This window comes from Brassica napus, chromosome A7 (genome assembly GCF_020379485.1).
Source record: "Brassica napus cultivar Da-Ae chromosome A7, Da-Ae, whole genome shotgun sequence".
Lineage (NCBI taxonomy): Eukaryota > Viridiplantae > Streptophyta > Magnoliopsida > Brassicales > Brassicaceae > Brassica > Brassica napus.
The window spans coordinates 13,072,439-13,090,886 of record NC_063440.1 but is presented as its reverse complement, the minus strand read 5'-3'; the positions used below and the strand labels follow the sequence as shown (position 1 = coordinate 13,090,886).

The window sequence follows — 18,448 nt, the reverse complement described above, 5'->3', positions numbered from 1 at the left end:
ACTCTATAGTCCAATACTTGTTTTTTGTCTTTTCTCTTTCCAAACTCGGACAACAACAAAAGTAGCAACGCAAAAGAAAACGACAAAACACACTTGAAACACCCACAAGTGTGTTGGATGGATGATTAAAGTGCTTATGCAAAGGAAAATTCATACTACAAGTTTATAAAGAGTCGATGAGAAATGGTAGTGAGAACTTCAGTCACTGCTCAGTGCTTTTCAATACGCCTCTCTACAACATCATCCTGGCCTCACTATTGTCACTTAATAAAAGTTGCTGCACTTCATTAATATTCGTTTCTCAAATCTCAGCTTTCAGAGAAACAGAACTCAAAACGAGTTTTTGACACGTCTACTGTTTCGATTTTGGTCCAGACAAAACAAAAACAAACAGTACAGAAGCACACATTTTGTTCTAAAACTCAAGACACATATTACATAAAAGTGAGAATGCTCTCCAGAATCCACAGCACGCCTGCAAATAAAAGAAAGCATGTCTCATTTTCTGACTTTCAAACTCTACAAAAATCCAAGTTTATATCTGACAAATGCACTAAAACACACTAACCTGAAACACAAGATCACTCTTCCATCTGATTTTCAGCGCCAGATTCCTTGACATCAACGGAGAAAGCGTACTCTTGGTCACAGCCTAAGTAAGAGTCGCACATGAAGTAGAGTGTGTACGACTTCTCTCCTGCTTCACTTGGTACTTGGAAATCCAGCTTGACCTTCGCTTTCTTCTGCAAGGATACACGCTTGATGGCCACCAACTGGTTCGTCTTGGTGTCCCCCACAACCAGCCACCACCCTTCTTCTTTGGTCTTGGGATACCTGGGTGCATCCACAGCTCCCACTTCCGTCCTCCCCTCCATGTCTCTCTCAAGTATCACCTGCAATGTCACCTCTTTCCCTGCGGTCACATCTTCGCTGCCCACAACCTCGTAAGTCAGGTCAATGTTTGGGAAGCGGTTGCAGAATCTGGCAATGTCTAAGAGCTCAGTGTCCTTCATCTTGAGAAGCTCTTGGCGTTCTTCATCCTCCATCTCCACAAGATCAAATACGGTTTCAATGTTATTCTCCTGGCATCTTTTTGCCAAGTCCTTTGTGAAGTGAGGGAGCTGCAAAAGCATCGAGTCACGCTCCCACATGCCCTGAGTCACCATCTGGCTTGCTTCCATTGCTAAAAGAGCAAGATTCAGCCAGCCATTGCTTGATATCACATCCACCATCGCCTGTAGAAGTCTGGTTGCTGATAGAAGGACCTCACGCTGATCCATTTCCAAGTTCGTGGTAATGCTTTGCCTCGAGAAATGAGCCTGAAGAAGAGCGTTTGCTTTCACATGAGGATCTGTGCAGTTTGGGTTTTCAAACGAGAACCTCTGGTGATTGATGAGCCTCCTAACTCTGTCCTCTTCGCCAGGCCTTATTGGGATCATGTCATACTCTGAAGCCGATGTTAAGATCTCAAGAAGTCCCTTCATCTTGGTTTTAGAAGACAGAAGAGAACTGAAGCGCTCGATGGTGGTGTAACTGATGTAATAGTAGGATGAAATCATCCCAAGGTTGAGAGCAGAGAGGTCCATCTCATCCTCTATCTCAATGCACTTACTGGCTTCAAGATCAGACAAGGTGTTCTCAACCAGCTCTGATAGGTGATCAGACAAATGTCTGTGGCTCACTCCTTGAAGATTGTAGTAGTTAGGATTCTGGGGAAGCCTCCTGTACATCAAAGTCCATGTAAGATAATCAACTGCATCTTGCTTGTTCTCTATAACCCCAGCAACCACTTCTGCGTTGAAATTATTATGCAAGAAATGCTGGAGATGACTTTCCACAGGGAAGGCTTCATAAAGAAACTTCTTGTAATACTCTTTACGAGGAGCATGGCAGAATATCACACACTTTCCAGCATTGTCAAGTAGAGGTCGGCTAGCACGCCCCATCATCTGAAGCAAATCAGAGACTGCATAATCTGAGTGTGAATTCTCCCTTCCATCGTAGTACTGCGTCCCCATCACCACCACCAGATGTGCAGTTAATGGAGTGCCCCAACACAATGAACTGCTCATCACACAAACCTGAATCCGTCCAGCTTCAAAGAGCTGTGTCACGATCTCCTGATCCTGACTGCATAAACCCTCGTGCAAGTACCCAATACCATGGCGCAGTGTCTCCTTCAATGTTTCCTCGCGGAGTTCATCAACAAAATCCTCAAGTTCTTCTAGTTTCCCTAACAGGAAATCAGGGCTCTGTGGGTTGTCAATGTGAGAGTAAGCCATCAGATCCACAGCAGTCAAACGGACATGTGTACGAGTTGGGACAAAAACTATAGCCGGCTTCTTGTTCTTGGCATGCTGGACTATGGCGGTGTAGGTTAGCTTGGTCATTGCCTGCATCCTGGCTTCAAAACTGGATATATCCACTCCTTGAATGTGGATCTCCAGTGGAACAGGACGGACTCCAGGAGGGAAATTGAATAGGCCGTGAGAACTGGCCCCAATCCACTCCCCAAGATCTTTCGCATTTGCAAGGGAAGTAGAAAGCGCAACAATCCTAATCTTATTATCACCCTGACTAGAAATATATCTCATTCTAGAGACTATCACCTCCAGCACTGTACCACCTTGACCTTCACCAATTAGATGAAGCTCGTCCACAATGAAAAGACTAACCTGTTGTACGTATTTTCTCTGTTTCCACCTGCGAGACAGAGCATCCCATTTCTCAGGAGTACTTATAATTATCTGACTTTTCTCCAGCAGCTTAAGATCCAACGCTGTCTCCCCGGTCAGCTCAACAACCCGTAAACCAAGAACCTTCCCAAACTTCCTCTCCCAGATGCGAAACTGCTCCTTAGCAATAGCCTCTTTCGGAGCAATATAGACAACACGCATTGTAGCATCAGGTCCACTTTGCCTTTTAGTATCATCTTCCTGCCTTAGGAGTACTTCTTGATGATTCTTCAATATAGCAAACTCAGCACATATAGTCTTCCCACTTCCCGTTGGAGCAGCAACCAACACATTATCGTTAGTGTTATACAAAACATTAAAGACTTGAGTCTGCACCGGATTGAAATGCTTGAAATCCTGATAGAGTCTCTCATAATTCGGATTCCTAAGCGCTGTGACAGGGAGGGGCTGCAAGTCCAGTAGCTCTGTAGGTGGCGGGTACTTTTCTGGAAGTATAAGGTGTCTAAAAGATACAGGCAACACAGTCTGCGACCCAAGCCACTTGTCTGAAACCACTCGGACAAAATACTGAGGTGGCAGCGGTTCAAAGATTGGGACAGTGAAGTTCAAGGTGTGATCCTCACTGATATACTGCTTCTTCAATAGAAAATACTCATGATGAAGGATCTTCTCACAATCATTGTCTTCCACAATGATCCAAAACGGCTCCACGTATTTATGAATTTTCTCGTCCCACTGGAAGTCTGGTGTAATTGTGAGCTCCACCCGCAGAACAGTTCGAGTAATAGGCTGAACTTGTGCTGCAAGAACCAATTTTGGGAACTGGTGGATGAACTTGTGAAGCGGTCTGCCCATCTTAGGACTACGAATAAGCTCTCCTAGCTCCTGTGACGACAGGTCATAGTACCTCTCCCACACCAAATCCTTCTTCTCCAACTTCATCAAAATCTCATTAGGAATTCCATGAAACTGACGGAGAGGTGTCTGGACACTCCACATCCTCTTCCCAACCATTTTAGACAAGTTCAGAGCTTTCTCAGCCAGTTGAGCCCATCCGCGCTTCAATACAATTTCATAGAGAGCTCGTACAAGACGTCCAGCGCTCTGAAAATGATATAAAAAATGACACGTAAGCACCAGAGAACAGATACATAAATTTAATAATGTAACTAGGAGAGATGAGAGAAGAAAGCACAGAGAACAAGGAACACACCAGAGAACAGATACAGCAATTTAATAAGGTAACTAGGATAGATGGGAAACGAAAGCAGAGAGAACAAGAAACAAACCAGAGACCACAGCAATTTAATAATGTAACTAGGAGGGATGAGAGATAAAAGCAGAGAGAACAAGGAACAAACCAGAGAACAGACACAGCAATTTAATAATGTAGAGATGAGAGAACAAGCAACAAACCTGAGTTATATAAACCATGTCTGATGTCAAAGAAAGACCCTCAAGCTTTAGCTGTGAAATGTATGCCTGTAGCAAAACATTAATCTTTGCACTGGGCTCCTCCAGTGTTTCCTTGATCGGAATTGGGACACGATCCAGAAGTTTGGCCAGTTCCATCTTCTCATCTTGCCGAACAGTCACATACTTGAACTCCTCACTCAGTGAGAACAGACGATAAAGATCTATATCACCCATCGTTGGCTTCAAATGCTCATTGTACGTAGCTATGGTCCCATGACTTATATAGTAGTAGCTAGCAATCCTTCCCAAATCAGTAACTTGGAAATATCCACTTTTCCTGTCATACTTAACCAAGTTGTTTTTGTCCAAGATAGTAGCAGCTGAGTGTATCTGCAAAGAACAATGATTCAAGTAAACGTTAGACACAGATGGCCATAAATGCTATTTTAAAAAAAAAAAAAACTTTGGAGCAATGACATTAAATCTGTGATCAACATGAAAGAAACAAGGCATCCTACGGTTCATCATGGAGTGCTTGTAAGTTGTAACATACAATGAGAAAGCTACCGATACTAGGAACAACATTTACAGGAAAAGAGCAAACAAATGGCAACGTCATTATATCATCATATACACTTCCCACTAAAAATTCTCACAGAGACTCACAGAGAAATCTACAATACCAATTTCACAATCAACGTGATAAGCACAAGATATCCAAACAGTTCATCAAGGGCATATATAGTGGACAGAGGCAATGCTACCCATGTTAAGCTCAAGAGTTCATCAAGAATATTAAACATATGAAAAGCAATTTCAGGGATATGACATCAATTTATCAGATGCAAACTTCTTATTCAAATTCTCAGAAAATATGAAATGAATACTAAATTTGTAATCAACTTGAAGGATAAAAAGCAAGTAAAGTTGATAACAATAGCTCATCATGGAGCGCACATATTAGACAGTGGGAAAGCTTAAGTTAAGTCATTAAGCTAGCAAATAATTTTTTACAGTAGGAAAGCTTAAGTTAAGGCATTACGATAGCAAACTAATTTTTAACAGTAGATAGCTTAAGTTAAGCCATTACGATAGCAAATAATTTTTAACAGTGGAAAAGCTTAAGTTAAGGCATTACGATAGCAAGTAAATTTTTAACAGTAGATAACAACAGGTAAAAGCAGATGAAAGTACGTACCAGGTCAGCTCTTCTTTCCTCCAAGACTACGTCTTTTACAAGGGCATCCGGCGCTAAACCATACAGCGTTGGATTACGAACCATACGGATATAGAGATACGTATACCCAAGCCAGTGGCAAGCCTCTTTAGCATTCTGAACAGTTCCAAGAACAATTTCAGCATTAAGCTGATCAGCAAGTTTGGAAATGAACTGGCTCTCAATAGGTAGTTGCTCATTCATCAAAGAGAGATAATACTGCAGCTCGCTGTAGCCAGTGATAATTATACCCTCTCCATATTCATCATACTGAGGTCTTCCAGCACGACCAAGCATCTGCATAACATCCAGGGGACTGAGTTCCATCCACGCCCCTTTCTCAGGATTATAGACCTGCGTTCCTTTGATTATGACAGTATGAGCAGGCAGATTCACACCCCATGCAAGAGTTGCTGTGGAAACCAAGACTTGCACATGCCCTTCACCAAAAAGGGCCTCAACTATCTCACGATCACCCCTTGTTAGGCCAGCATGATGAATAGCAAAACCGTAAGGCAGAAGTTTCCTCAGATCACCGTTCTTTATAAGTTCAATCTGACTCAGAAGAACTTCACGACTTGCACTGTCTTCTTTCAAGAATCTACTGAGTGTATCCTTCGCCATTGCGGTGTCCACTATTGCTTGCGCAGTTTTTGCTGTTTCCTTCCTCGAGTGAACAAAAATAAGAACCTGTTGCTTTCCAGCACCAGCCACTACTTTCTCATAACAAAGATCATTCATCAGCTGGAACCTCTGCAATGGTTTTCTCACACTGATTCCAATATACTGCTGACCAAGAGGCACCGGTCTGTAGCTGCGGTCGAATTTAAACAACCCTTTCTTAAGATCAACCCGCAAAAATAAGGCCACATCTTCGTAATTTGGCAGTGTGGCTGACAAACCCACCAAGCGAATATTCTCCTTCGTGGTTTCAATCTGCCTCAGAGTCCTAGCGACAATGCTTTCAAGCACAGGCCCTCGATTATCATGAAGAAGATGGATCTCGTCGATTATAAGAAGTCTCACAAGCTGGGTGTAAGTGCGATCACCAGACTTCCTTGTGATGATATCCCACTTCTCTGGTGTGGTGACAATTATCTGGGTCTCCTCAATTTCCTTCCCACTGAGGGACTGATCCCCACTGAGTTCCCTCACAGTGACTCCATAATCCTTCAGACGATTAGACAGGTTACTTACAACCTCAGCAACTAGGGCTTTCATGGGTGCGACATACACAATCTTGTACTTTCCATGGTTGAGTGTTCCATCTTCGTTCCTACTGGACTCAATTTGCTGCAGTATGGTGAGCATGGCAACATTGGTTTTCCCAGCACCAGTTGGAGCACAAAGAAGTATGTTATCTGCCTTAAATAGCGCTGTATCGTACACTTTGCTCTGAACCCTGTTCAGCTGTTGCATTCCCTTAAAAGCCGGCTGAGCCCAATCTGGCATCTCGGTGATCTTCACAAGCTTCTCACTGATATCAACCTTTTTAGAAACCCATGGCACATGAACTTCATCATATCCCTTGCCATGAGTTCTGTAGGAGCCAGCTGGAAGGTCACACTTCTTATTCGCCATCAGGAGACCACCTTGGTCAAAAGCCAAGCTCTCCAAGTCCAGCATCTGACGCTGACCCTTCAACCAACCACTCTCTAAATCTCTATCAGCAACATCTCTCCTGCCTCGACCTCCATCTCCAACAGTTTCGTCCCTCAGACGTCGGGCCTCTTCATTAATACTTTTCTGCAGGTTCTCCTCCCTCTCTTTCGCTGTTGCTCTTGTTGCATGCAACTGATCCACAATTGCTGCCAGTTCCAGACCCAACCCTCTCATCTCCTCTTCAATTCTGTTCCTCTCTTCCTGGTCCTCTGCCCTAGCCAATCGCGTACACCACACAATTTTAAAACGGTTCCGCAGCAGAAACTTAACGAGGCTGAACTTTTCAAACTGAAGATGCATAAGCAGCTTGTTCTCAACATCCCTATCATCCCCTTCAGCGAGTATCTTAAGCAGCTCTTCAGCTAGTACTTGGCACTGTTGCGGATCAATCTGCTGTTCATAAGCCTGAGATATCTTTCTCTGGAGCCAGTAAGCATCAATATCCTGAACGTTCAGACTGGTGCCCTCATTCGCATCTCCTGCATCCTCTTCATTTATCCCTGCATCCACTTGCATACCTCCAGTTTTCTGAGGTTCCTCATCCTCTTCATCATCTTCCTCCTGTACCATATCAGGATCACTCTCCTCGCCATCTTCCTCATTGTCCTCAAACTCAACAGCCACACCAACATCATCATCAAGCCCCTCATCTACATTTTCCTTACCACCACCGGAATCACCACCTTCTTGAAAGTCGGTGATCAATTTCCCAATGGAAACAAGCTGATCAAAAACCTGATGAATCTGATCAGGAATAGGGTTCAGCAGCTTCTGAATCTCCGCCTTCTTTTCAGAGTTCTTCACTGCGTCGTTCTTGAGAACAGCCAGGATCTCATCCGCAGCACCACTAACAATATTCAGAGGCAAACCACCCAGCTGCTGCTGAATCAGACTAAGCATAGCCTCATAAGCAGCCCTCGTCTCCTTAGTCTTGGGCTGATAAACCACGTCGTCAGTATCCGTGAGCACACTCTCTTCCCTGAGCCGACGCCTCTTGCTCTGCCGAGCAGAAACAGAATCATCCGCAACAACATCACGCTCCTTCTTCTTCGACTTCTTAAGCTTATCCTCCAGCTCCTGAGGCTTCCCCTTAGCAACTCTATCTCCAAAAGACTTGGGATCAATCTTCCCCCACAGAGTCTCAGGCTCTCCCGTAGGCTCGTGTGTGTCGCGAGGACGATTCTCACTGGTTAGCACCAAGCTGGAGTTGGCTCTGTACTCATACTGCTTGAATCTAGCATGAGCTTCCGCACCGCCTCCCAAGTTCGCCATCACTGGAAACCCTAAGATTCAGAATCAAACAATGTTAATAACACCACGAATCGGATCTAATCGAATTTAGAAACGCCGACGAGAACCGCCGAGCAGAGAGAGAGAAGGAGACTTACGGAAACAGCTCGAATCTTCTTCTCTGCAGAGAGTGAGTGAAGCTTCGTGTAGATTATTAGGGTTTCTCCGTTCTCGCGTTCTCTAACTAACTCCGACGGACGGATCTTATTTCACAGACTGCGAATCCTTAACTATCTATTATCGAACTAACCGCTCCCAAAACCCATACCCGGCCCAAGTATTTAGGTCGGTTCCGGTTAGGTTCGCCTATTAATATCTGAACAGATTTTGACTTGTTTACTAAATTGGATTTCTGAACCGAACCAGACCGGTTAAAGTAAAGAGACTCGACAGTATATAAATCCAATAAATCTATTTTATTTTCTATAATAAAGATTCAACTGCCTCCAGCTGACCTCTAGTTATAATTAAATTTGCGATTTTGAAAATTATCAAATTTCAATTAATCAAACTCCAACTCTCATGGTCTCCTCTATGTATATACGTCTTCGAAGTCGACCCGACCACAGCTAGATTCTCTTTTTTTTCTTGGTATCTTTCTAATATAATTGTGTCTTCTAGTTGATTTTATTAGTTGTTTTAAAATTAAAATGATATATCTTAAGAGTTAAACCGTTGGTTACTTGGTTTGAATAGTTATTTTCGAAACTTTCTGATAATTTTAACAATTAAATTTGTATTATTGGACTACGTTTATGCATATATTTGGTCACGGAACTGGGTCGGCTTCTATGCCTCGACTCTTTTATCTTATTTACAAATAGAATCATCATCATCTCCAAATCAAAATAATAGATCACCTAGACTCAAATGAGACACTTCATTCAAATTTGTTTTTTTTTTAACAATCATTTGAGTTTGATTCAAGTGTTTCCACTAAAACATTGACGTGCATGGACTTTGAATTTTTTTCTCCTTATTGCTATTGCAATATATATACTACTCTTCATTTACCATAAACCATGAGATATCTATTAGAGAATCATATTGGAAGCAGTGGCGGAGGTAGGATCCAAATCTAGGTGGGTCAAAATTAGATTATATAAAAAGCAGTGGAGGTTTCATAATTATCAAGAGGGTCAAACTGTAAAAATTGAACTAATTAATCAATATTTATTACAATTATATACTCACATTAAGTTGAATTTTAAAATTGAGGTGGGTCAATTGACCACCCTGTTTGTTCACTGTCTCCGCCACTGATTGGAAGCAAGCATTCTCAATCATATATAATAGTTTCTCTGATATTATTTATGGACCCGAAATTAATCAAACATGAGAGATTGTTAATTACTTGGTTTTATCAAATGAGTTCCATAACCGCATGTAGAGAGGAGATGTGTCGGACTTTAGAAGCTATAGTTACCTTCTTCTCATCCACGTCAATATAGAAGAAAAGGAGAATAATACATTTATATACAATGTAGCAACGTGTGATTTTGACCCTAAACTCCCCAACTCTTCTGCTCATCTTCTTCAATAGAGAAAAAGATGGCACATGAAGGACACATGGTCCAAATTTTGTGTCAGATAAATATATTTGGAAGAAATGATCTGTGCATCGCATCATCTTCAGAGATTTGGGTTATAATCTGAAGAAAATCTCATCAAAGAAGTTGCAAAGATAAAACATTCATGATCGTAGTTGACTTGATTTGTCAATTTCTCTAGCTACATATATTTTGCGCTATTATTCTGGTTTTATCTCAATTTCATCTCATTTATTTACGGATGAGGTTGTACCAATTGCCATTCCTATATATAAACAACAAATTCTAGCTTTGTATAAGAAAAAAATATGTATAGGACAATAATTTCACCACTATAAAAAATCAAAAATCAAAAACAAATTTAAAATTATTAATTTTAGTTGAAATAAGATTTATTAAATTTTTGTTTACTTTTTAATATGGTTTTTTAATTTTAATTGTCTTTGATAAAATATGGAAATTCAAAACATTAGTATGCATCTATAGTTTCTTGAGATTTTAAAATCATTTATTAGTTATTAAGTTTTTTAAATGTAAAAATAATACAATATCCAATAATGAAGAAATATTTTCAAATTTATTAATGATTGATTAAAACAGATGAGAGTTAAAAACAGAGAAGAGTTCCATCTAGACAAAAGTCGATTATAAATTATTCTTTTGGTTTCAACAAAATAAAAACAAGAAAAAGGAAAGAGACTTTATACTACGGACGAAGGAAAGCTCAGGGACTTGACAACGACCATGTGCTCGGATAAAAAACAGAGGAGAGTTCAACACTTCATATGCCTAGTTATATCATTATCTCTCTATATACATGCTGTGTCTCCGTAACCTTTAATAGTGAATCAGATTCTTTGCAGTACAATCCTCTCATCACCTTCAATAGAGAAAAAAATAACGAGAAGAATTACCAAGTTTAACAATTTATATTATTCATTCTAACGTGTATTCGGGGGTAATATAACTAACATGTTATCCTTGGGGTATCTCGTTGATTCTCTACATTGCCATTTAAAATCCTATGTATATTATATGAAACAAGATCGGTGGAAAGCAAGAGAGGAGGAAGCAATGACAGATTGAGAATAGGAATCTTGTCACATAGAGTTCCAAAAGGCCATGACAGATTAACGATTCCCACGTGGATTGTGGAGCTTCTTGAAATAGCACAAGTCACTATATATTTTGGGTCACCACTCATAAGTACTACTGAAGGATTCTTGATATTAGTGTAGTTTCGTTACTTGGGTAATATTGATAGATTATTTTAATTGTTTTTAAAATATAGTATATATTAGTTGTTGATCAATTCTTAGTTTCTTAGCAAATGCATGTTTTTAACTTTTTTTTTTTTGTCAAACATTTCTTTCATTCATTCATATCTCAAAATAGAGTAATAGAGGAACATAGTCTGAAGAAAACACACATTGCAATTGCAACAGCCAAACATAATGCCATGCACTGATAAAAGTTAAATGATAGAGGACTGAAGAGAGTGGCAAGGTTTGAAAGGAGACAACCTGCGATCTCGTTCAAATCCATCCCTGAATGCAGGGCAGAGAAGAGGACAATAGAGTCCCAAATTTCTTGAAGCTTTGAAAATCCAGCAGATGATGCTGAAGGAAGGGCCACCTGCAACGTCAAAGCTTCGGCTGCAAAAGTTGAGACCACATATAGTATCCTAGCAGAGCTTTGAGAGTCATGGGCTTCATCCATACCATGGATACACCATCCAAGACCTCCATTTTTAGAAGCATCATTCCCTGAAACCATAGAAACCAAAGCCAACAAGACAAAGGTTCTTGTACCAACCCCATACTGAGGTACTAAAGGGGGAGAACACAGTGTAACATCCTCATATAGAGGTAAAGACAACAGATCGCTTGCACCATCCTCATATAGAGGTAAAGACCGATCGCTTGCAACATCCTCAAACTGAGGTAAAGTAAGATTCAAAGGAAGGACAATATCCTCATTCAGAGGTAAAGGACTCATCTTGAGACAACTAACTCCTAAAACGAGGGAAGGTTCATACAGGTAAGACTTGTTCCATGAAGAAACAGAGACAATACCTTTTGAAAGCTTGACTAAGAGAGAGGAGGTTTCTGCAAAAATAAACTGTGGCTCGAGCTGAAAAGAGGAACTGTGCTGAAATCTGCACCAAGCAGTAGAAACACACACTCCAAATAACCCGAAAACAGTCCCGGTTAAACCAATGTTCGATGCAAAGAACCTCAGAGGAGAAGCTACAGCAACAGGAACCAGAGAGCTGCAACGAGGGAGGAAGACGACGGGATTGATGGAGGATTCGAGGGTATGAAGGAGAGGAGCGAGGAGAAGGGGAACGTCTGGGGGTTCTGGAGGTTCTGGAGGGACGATGAGGAAGCGAGCTTTAAACGGACGAGACTTACACAGCGACCACGGCGGCAGATCTGGAGGAGGTGGATCTGGAGGAGGTTTGAACCGTGATGGAAAAGGAGTCACCATCAGAACCATGGAGAGGGAGAGGAGCTGCTTCAGAGGGAAGGGGAAAGAACGGCGGCGTTGGAGCGGAGGAGATTCATCTGAGCGGCGCACCTTGGGAATCGGGCCAGAGAGGATTTCTCTAGGGCGAACTCGCATGTTTTTAACTTAGTCAATACAAAATAAACGTCAAATTAAAATCTACAATTGCCTTGAAACAATGCGTGGTTCTTGCAATCAATGGATGATCTAGAAGTTATTTTGTTCTATGACAAACATAAAATTTATTAACAAATTATTGTATATACATAGGGAATTCATTAAAAATTTAAAGAAAATACATTGAAATTTTATAAATCATGGTGGGCAACTGCCCCACCCTTAATTTGTCCATGTAGCTTCGCCAAATTGTAATGATTTTTTAAAGATTTGTGGTGTATTTTTGGTGTTAATTTTCACAAACAAAAATGGGAACAACATGTTTAACATTTAACCAAAACCAAAAATTGGATGGAAGATAAACTGTGAGTGGTGGGTCTCAGTGATCACTATATATTTGAATGGGAGTTACAGCTGAGGTGCCTCTCTTTTCCAAGATGCCATCAGCATTAGGTAGTAGCTTTTTGCCTTTCTTTCTATGTCTCGTTATGTAAGTAACATAATAAAAGCCAAATAAATATAAACACACTTTTCATATTTTCAAAATACACCAAAAAGGTTATATACGTTTGGTTACAATGTATTCAATTAAGCTTATGCACGTAAAACGTAAGATATTTTACTTGCAAATTCCTGAATTATTGAAAAAGAACAGCACACAGATATATACATCAACATTACTTTAATTAATATCAAAACTAATTAAACATTACACATTTTTCGTATTCTTGTTACTTTATCCCCAAATTTAATCAATATACTACCTCCCTCTCACCCAACCCAATAACATCAACACTACAAAGTCTATATGTAATTACCATTTACCAATCACCACGGCAAAAAAAAAACAATACAATCATTTCAATATGCATATAAACACTCCTAATTAATTATCTCCAAAGTTCCATAATTAGCCTCCTCTGACACGTGGAGTTACCCCAGTAACACCTCCATTTCCTCCACCGCGACCGCCACCACCACCGCCTCTACTTACACCGTCCAAAATGGCTTCACCAACACCTTCACCTAGACCTTCCATCATACCACCAAGAAAATCAATCACAACCTGCGACGCTAACCTCGCCGCCGTTCCCAAAACCGCTGGAGACCTATCCCTCCCTTTGTGTCCGTTCTCACGAAGGCCGTTCACGGCGGCGTCCTTGGCGCATACGGCATGCAAGTGGTAATCACAAACGGTGCAACGGTAAACCCTCCCGACTCGCTTACCTCTCTTGCACTCTCCGCAGAGGAACCCGCCGGTGGTGTTGGCAGGGGAGGAAGAGGGGAGGAGCTGTAGAGGGTGGCGATGGAGAGAGGAAGAGGAGAGGGAAGGAGATAACATGGCGCAGCCAGGATGCATCTGGAAACTGCAAGCTTTGCATCTATAGGTGTAACCTTTAGGTGATCTTCCACACACGTCGCATTTTGATTTCATTATTCCTCCTTTAGCTGTTATACATCATTGAAAAAAAAAACTATTCAGCAATATAATATCCTCGAAAGTATAACGTACTAACATGAGACATATCTATGTTTATTAGTATATACGGTTATTGGGATACTTATAGTAAAATTATAAGTTAAAATCCGCATGGTGTCGAGCAAAAACATTCACCGAAATAGATGTTTAGCCCTTACGTTGTTCAGTTATATCTAATGACAAATATTAATGCTATTAGCTAGTGATTCAGTTCTAATTATTGTTTTAAAGTTCAATTTTTAAGACTTAACGATCTCTTAGAAAGCTTATTATCTGTTGCTCAACATGGCCAAATTTAATTCTTAATGTTGATGCCCACTTAACCGTATATTTATCGTGTATAAAGCAAATCATTATTATTCTTTGTAAAGCAACTAATATATAGTCTACAATAATCAGGATTTCTTTATAGTGACATGCATCTAGTACTTGGTCTGAAAAACAAACAAAACGAATATAAGATTAGCACCAACATGGAAAAAATGCTGAAGAAAATAAAACCGACCAAGTCCAGCCATTTCCAAAATTACCTCTTGATTTTATTCAAAAAGTTCCAACAAACAAGAGCATCTGAAGAAGAGGGGACATGTAAAAGAAGCGTACCAGGCTTGGCAAAAAACAGAAGCTGATGCTGGTAATGAAAAGGATGCGACTTGAGTAGAGGAGGAGCCAAAGCACAAAACTCATGGAGCTGATAATCACACTCTTGGCACACGTACCTAATCCCAGCTCCTTCTTCTTTGCAACCTGCACACGTGTAGATATCTGGCAATTCAACTTTAACCAGCACGTGTTGCGGATGTCCGAAATGGACCATCTCTTCCCCTTGTATCAGTTGGGGAGATACCGGAAACTTAACTGACCGCGGTCGCCGCGGTTCTCTGTTAAGATCATTAGTATGTACCACGGGGCTTGCGTTTGAAGCAGAACGTCTCATAGCTACAGCTGCGGCAGCGACCGTGGAGATACTATTTTCGGAACTGGAATTGATGACTATGGATTTGCTTCTGCTCATTCTTCTTTAATTTGGAAAATGAAAGCTTTGAGTTGGTGGTGGAAGTTGTGGTTGATTAGGGTTTATGAGTTTGTTTTTGTTTGCGTGGTATGAAATTTCTAGAGTGGTGAAGTTTTATAAAATAAATTATTTTCTCAATTGGAGTGGTGGAGTTAAAGAGGTGGAGGTGAGAGTTTATTTATGGTGGCGAAAATATTGGAAACTGTTTTAATTACATTGACAGGTTCTTTGAGAAAGAGAGAGATAAGAGAAGTGTATGGTTTGCTTTTAGGGTTCTAGAAAGGAAAGAAGATGCTTCGTGGACTTATTTGTCACTAATTGGTTGTGCGTTTTACGTTAAGACTTAAAGAGTTTAAACTAAATAATGATTGTATATTTTGTCTATTTTCATTAGCCTAATATGTATAGGCATGGGCATTCGGGATCCCAATCGGGTTTCGGTTTAGTCCAATCGGGTTTTGGTTTTCCGGGTTTATCAAAACCAGTCCCATTTGGGTTATATAAAAATTCGGTTCGGGACCGGTTCGGGTTCTATCGGGTTCGGGTCGGATTTAGTAAATCTTCAAAGAACCGGTACAACCCAATATACTTTCGGGTTCGAGTCCCAATCGGTTCTTCGGTTTTAAATGTACCTGATTTATATCTACTTTGTAACCAAAAAGTAAGTAAAATCGGTTCTTTGGTTTTAAAATACTTGATTTGTAACTATTTTGTAACCAAAAAATAAATAAAATCGGTTCAAAAAAAAAAGGAACATCAAATGTGATCATTCAAAATCAAGTGAAATAGTTATTGATCGAAAGAAAACCAAATAAATGAAAGCATAAAACGAAAACCAAGTTCTCATGAAATAAAAAATATTATTCAATGAAAACAAAACCAAAATCTAAAAACTTTAACCTTCAACAGCCACCTTCAACCATCAATCTTCATATAATACATAATTATTTTAGATGTTCAATATATTTTGAATACATATTAGGAATTGAGATCATGTTTGGTACAAGTTCTTTTTGAAAATTTTGAATGTTTCGGGTTCTATCGGGTATTCATTTAGGTTCGGGTTCGGTTCGGATAATACTCATAACCCGAAATACCATAAAACAAGATCCATTCGGTATTTATGTCGGGTTTGGATCGGTTCGGATTTATTTTTATTGGATCAGGTTCGGTTCGGGTTTTCGGATTCGGTTTATTTGCCCAGCCCTAATGTAGGTGCACAAAAACAAAAGCCTAATATATATAGTTTACTATGATATGACCAGAAATCTAGAAATGCCAGTGTTTTTCAGTCAAATTCTAAAATGTAAACACATCTTAGTTACCTTTCTTTTGGATTGGACTTCACACCATTTAACAAGAATCCTTTGGAGCAATCTCACTCAAGTTCTTTCACAATAAGTTTCTCAAATATTTTTTTTGACAAATTAAGAGTTTCTCAAATATATTTGAATTTTTTTTGTTGAAACATTTTTTATACATATATATTTTTATACAGTATTTGAAGTACTGTAAATCATTTTTAGATACCCAAAATAAACTATAGTTTTATATAATTTTGAGAACTCTTGTAAAAAAATTTCCACTGAATGTATTCTTACAAAATCACATTGCGCGTTGAAGTTTCCGTTTGTTCACCCACCAACACATTTTATGTTGAGTCATGAGTGTATGCACAGAAGGAAGGGAAAAGTAAAGGTTCGAAATATAAGAGTTGGTTTTTTAAAAATCACGTAATGAGAAATGCTTAGTTCCCTACCAAATCCAGCATTGGAATATATCACAGAAATGTACTGGGACCCGTTTTAATTCTAGTTCTTCGCGAAATCATATAAGTATAGTGATAGTTTCCAAGCAAACCCAAAAGATCAACTATAGAACTAATTTCTTATAGTAACCAATTCAAAAAAGTAGTATTCGTTCCTAGACTTTTGTTCAATGTTTTACTTAGTGGTCGATTTAAGAAAAGGTGTTTTTTTTTGCTTAAACACATGATCATTCTATATGATATCATTCAAAATACAATTATCGTTGCTATTATAAACGTTAAGAATTTTATATAAATGTTGTTCAGAATCACGAATTGTTAATTAAATTTCGGGATTAATGCATAAGAATTTCATATTGTGTGGATCAATAAAATATAGAGAAAAAAAATTCTCAATTACTTGAATATGAGCAACATTTATGACCACACCAGATCATGCATATTGGATGCAGTCGATCGTGGGAATAAGTAATATTCCTCTCTACGAGAAGCTTCTCAGAACGTACATGCTACTGAAGTTAAGAAAAACTCACTCACCGTTTCTTTACTACACTTTTGAAAATATTTATAAATTTTCAACCATTTCATGAAAAAAGAACCATAAAATACAAATACCTTTCAGCTATGTATGCGCTGTAAGGGAAGGAGAAGGCATCAAAGAACAACAGAGGACTGACACCATAATTAAGATTCTCACTCAATTAAAAGTCTATAAAAAGCTTGAGTACAAGTCTTGATTTTAGCCAATTGTTTCGCTTTGTTCAATTTCAAAAGTTATTCCACTCTGTCATTTCATCTTCGGATTAATCATTCATTACAATTTGACGAAATAAAAACGTAAATAGTTAAGGTAGTGAAGCGAATAAAAGAATATTTAGCCATAACAGTAGTTTTTTTCTTTATCCTCATACGTTGTCATGAATAATATACTTTAATTTCCTCATGACCATACGAATATTCTCTAGTCTCTACAATATGTTATGATTAGGGGCATTTTGGTTTTCTTTTGTTCGGTTTAGGCCAAACCTATTAAGGTCTTGATTGGTAGAGTGTTAGCATTAGAAGCAGTATGCAGCAATAGCCAATAATTGTATGCTTTTGCTAAACTGTTTAATAAGATAATTGGTAGAGCTGTATGAATATGCTATTTAAAATTATTATAAAAATTAATATATAATATATAATATATTTATTTTTAATGAATATATTTCTAATATATATATATATATAAATATAGTAACATATAAAATGAAAAATATATACAATAAATTTATTTTATTTAATAATTTAAAACTTATGTTTATATCGAAAAATATTATTTTAAAATAAATTCTATAATTAAAATATCTATTTTAAAAATAATATTTCACATTTAAAATAAATTATATAAAATAAAATTATATGAATTAAATTTTATATTTTAAATGCGAAAAACTACTTAAAAAAAAAAAAATTATCGTAAATTAATTTTAGAAATCAAAATTTTATTTTCTAGATATAAAAATAATTTTATGATATTATTAAATAAAATAAATGAATTCATTATATATTTTTCTTAATTTTATAAATTATAAATGCAAATGCTCTCCTAAAACTTCATATGAAAGCATTAGCGAGAGAGCATTTGGAGAGTATTAGCATTTAATAAATATTTTTTTAAATATTTTTCTAACAATTGTTGATTGGATAATGTAGAGCATAATGCCAATGCTCTACCAATTAAGATCTAA

General features: G+C 38.6%; 3 protein-coding genes across 4 annotated transcripts; all 3 read right to left on the bottom strand.

The window, feature by feature from the left end:
- Positions 1–264: 264 nt before the first annotated feature.
- LOC106358207 (DExH-box ATP-dependent RNA helicase DExH12) lies at positions 265–8,543 on the bottom strand. 2 transcript variants are annotated; one of them, XM_048736790.1, is made up of 5 exons: positions 8,379–8,543; positions 5,311–8,273; positions 4,113–4,502; positions 569–3,800; positions 265–475 (listed from the first exon to the last, which is right to left on the bottom strand). In XM_048736790.1, exons 2-4 carry the CDS (start codon positions 8,260–8,262, stop codon positions 582–584), a joined length of 6,561 nt encoding a protein of 2,186 aa, XP_048592747.1. In that variant the 5' UTR covers positions 8,263–8,273; positions 8,379–8,543; the 3' UTR covers positions 265–475; positions 569–581. The 2 variants fall into 2 exon arrangements, with proteins under 2 accessions (XP_048592747.1, XP_048592748.1); XM_048736791.1 differs by having other exon boundaries at positions 5,311–8,264; positions 8,379–8,515.
- A 2,638-nt stretch (positions 8,544–11,181) lies between these two features.
- Positions 11,182–12,522, bottom strand: LOC125576524. The gene is made up of 2 exons (XM_048736789.1): positions 11,906–12,522; positions 11,182–11,596 (listed from the first exon to the last, which is right to left on the bottom strand). The coding sequence occupies exons 1-2, from the start codon at positions 12,453–12,455 to the stop codon at positions 11,217–11,219; spliced, it is 930 nt and encodes a 309-aa protein (XP_048592746.1). The 5' UTR covers positions 12,456–12,522; the 3' UTR covers positions 11,182–11,216.
- A 600-nt stretch (positions 12,523–13,122) lies between these two features.
- On the bottom strand, positions 13,123–15,280 carry LOC106356424 (diacylglycerol kinase theta). Its single transcript, XM_013796181.3, has 2 exons — positions 14,539–15,280; positions 13,123–13,904 (listed from the first exon to the last, which is right to left on the bottom strand). Exons 1-2 carry the CDS (start codon positions 14,948–14,950, stop codon positions 13,366–13,368), a joined length of 951 nt encoding a protein of 316 aa, XP_013651635.1. The 5' UTR covers positions 14,951–15,280; the 3' UTR covers positions 13,123–13,365.
- Between the last annotated feature and the right edge of the window lie 3,168 nt (positions 15,281–18,448).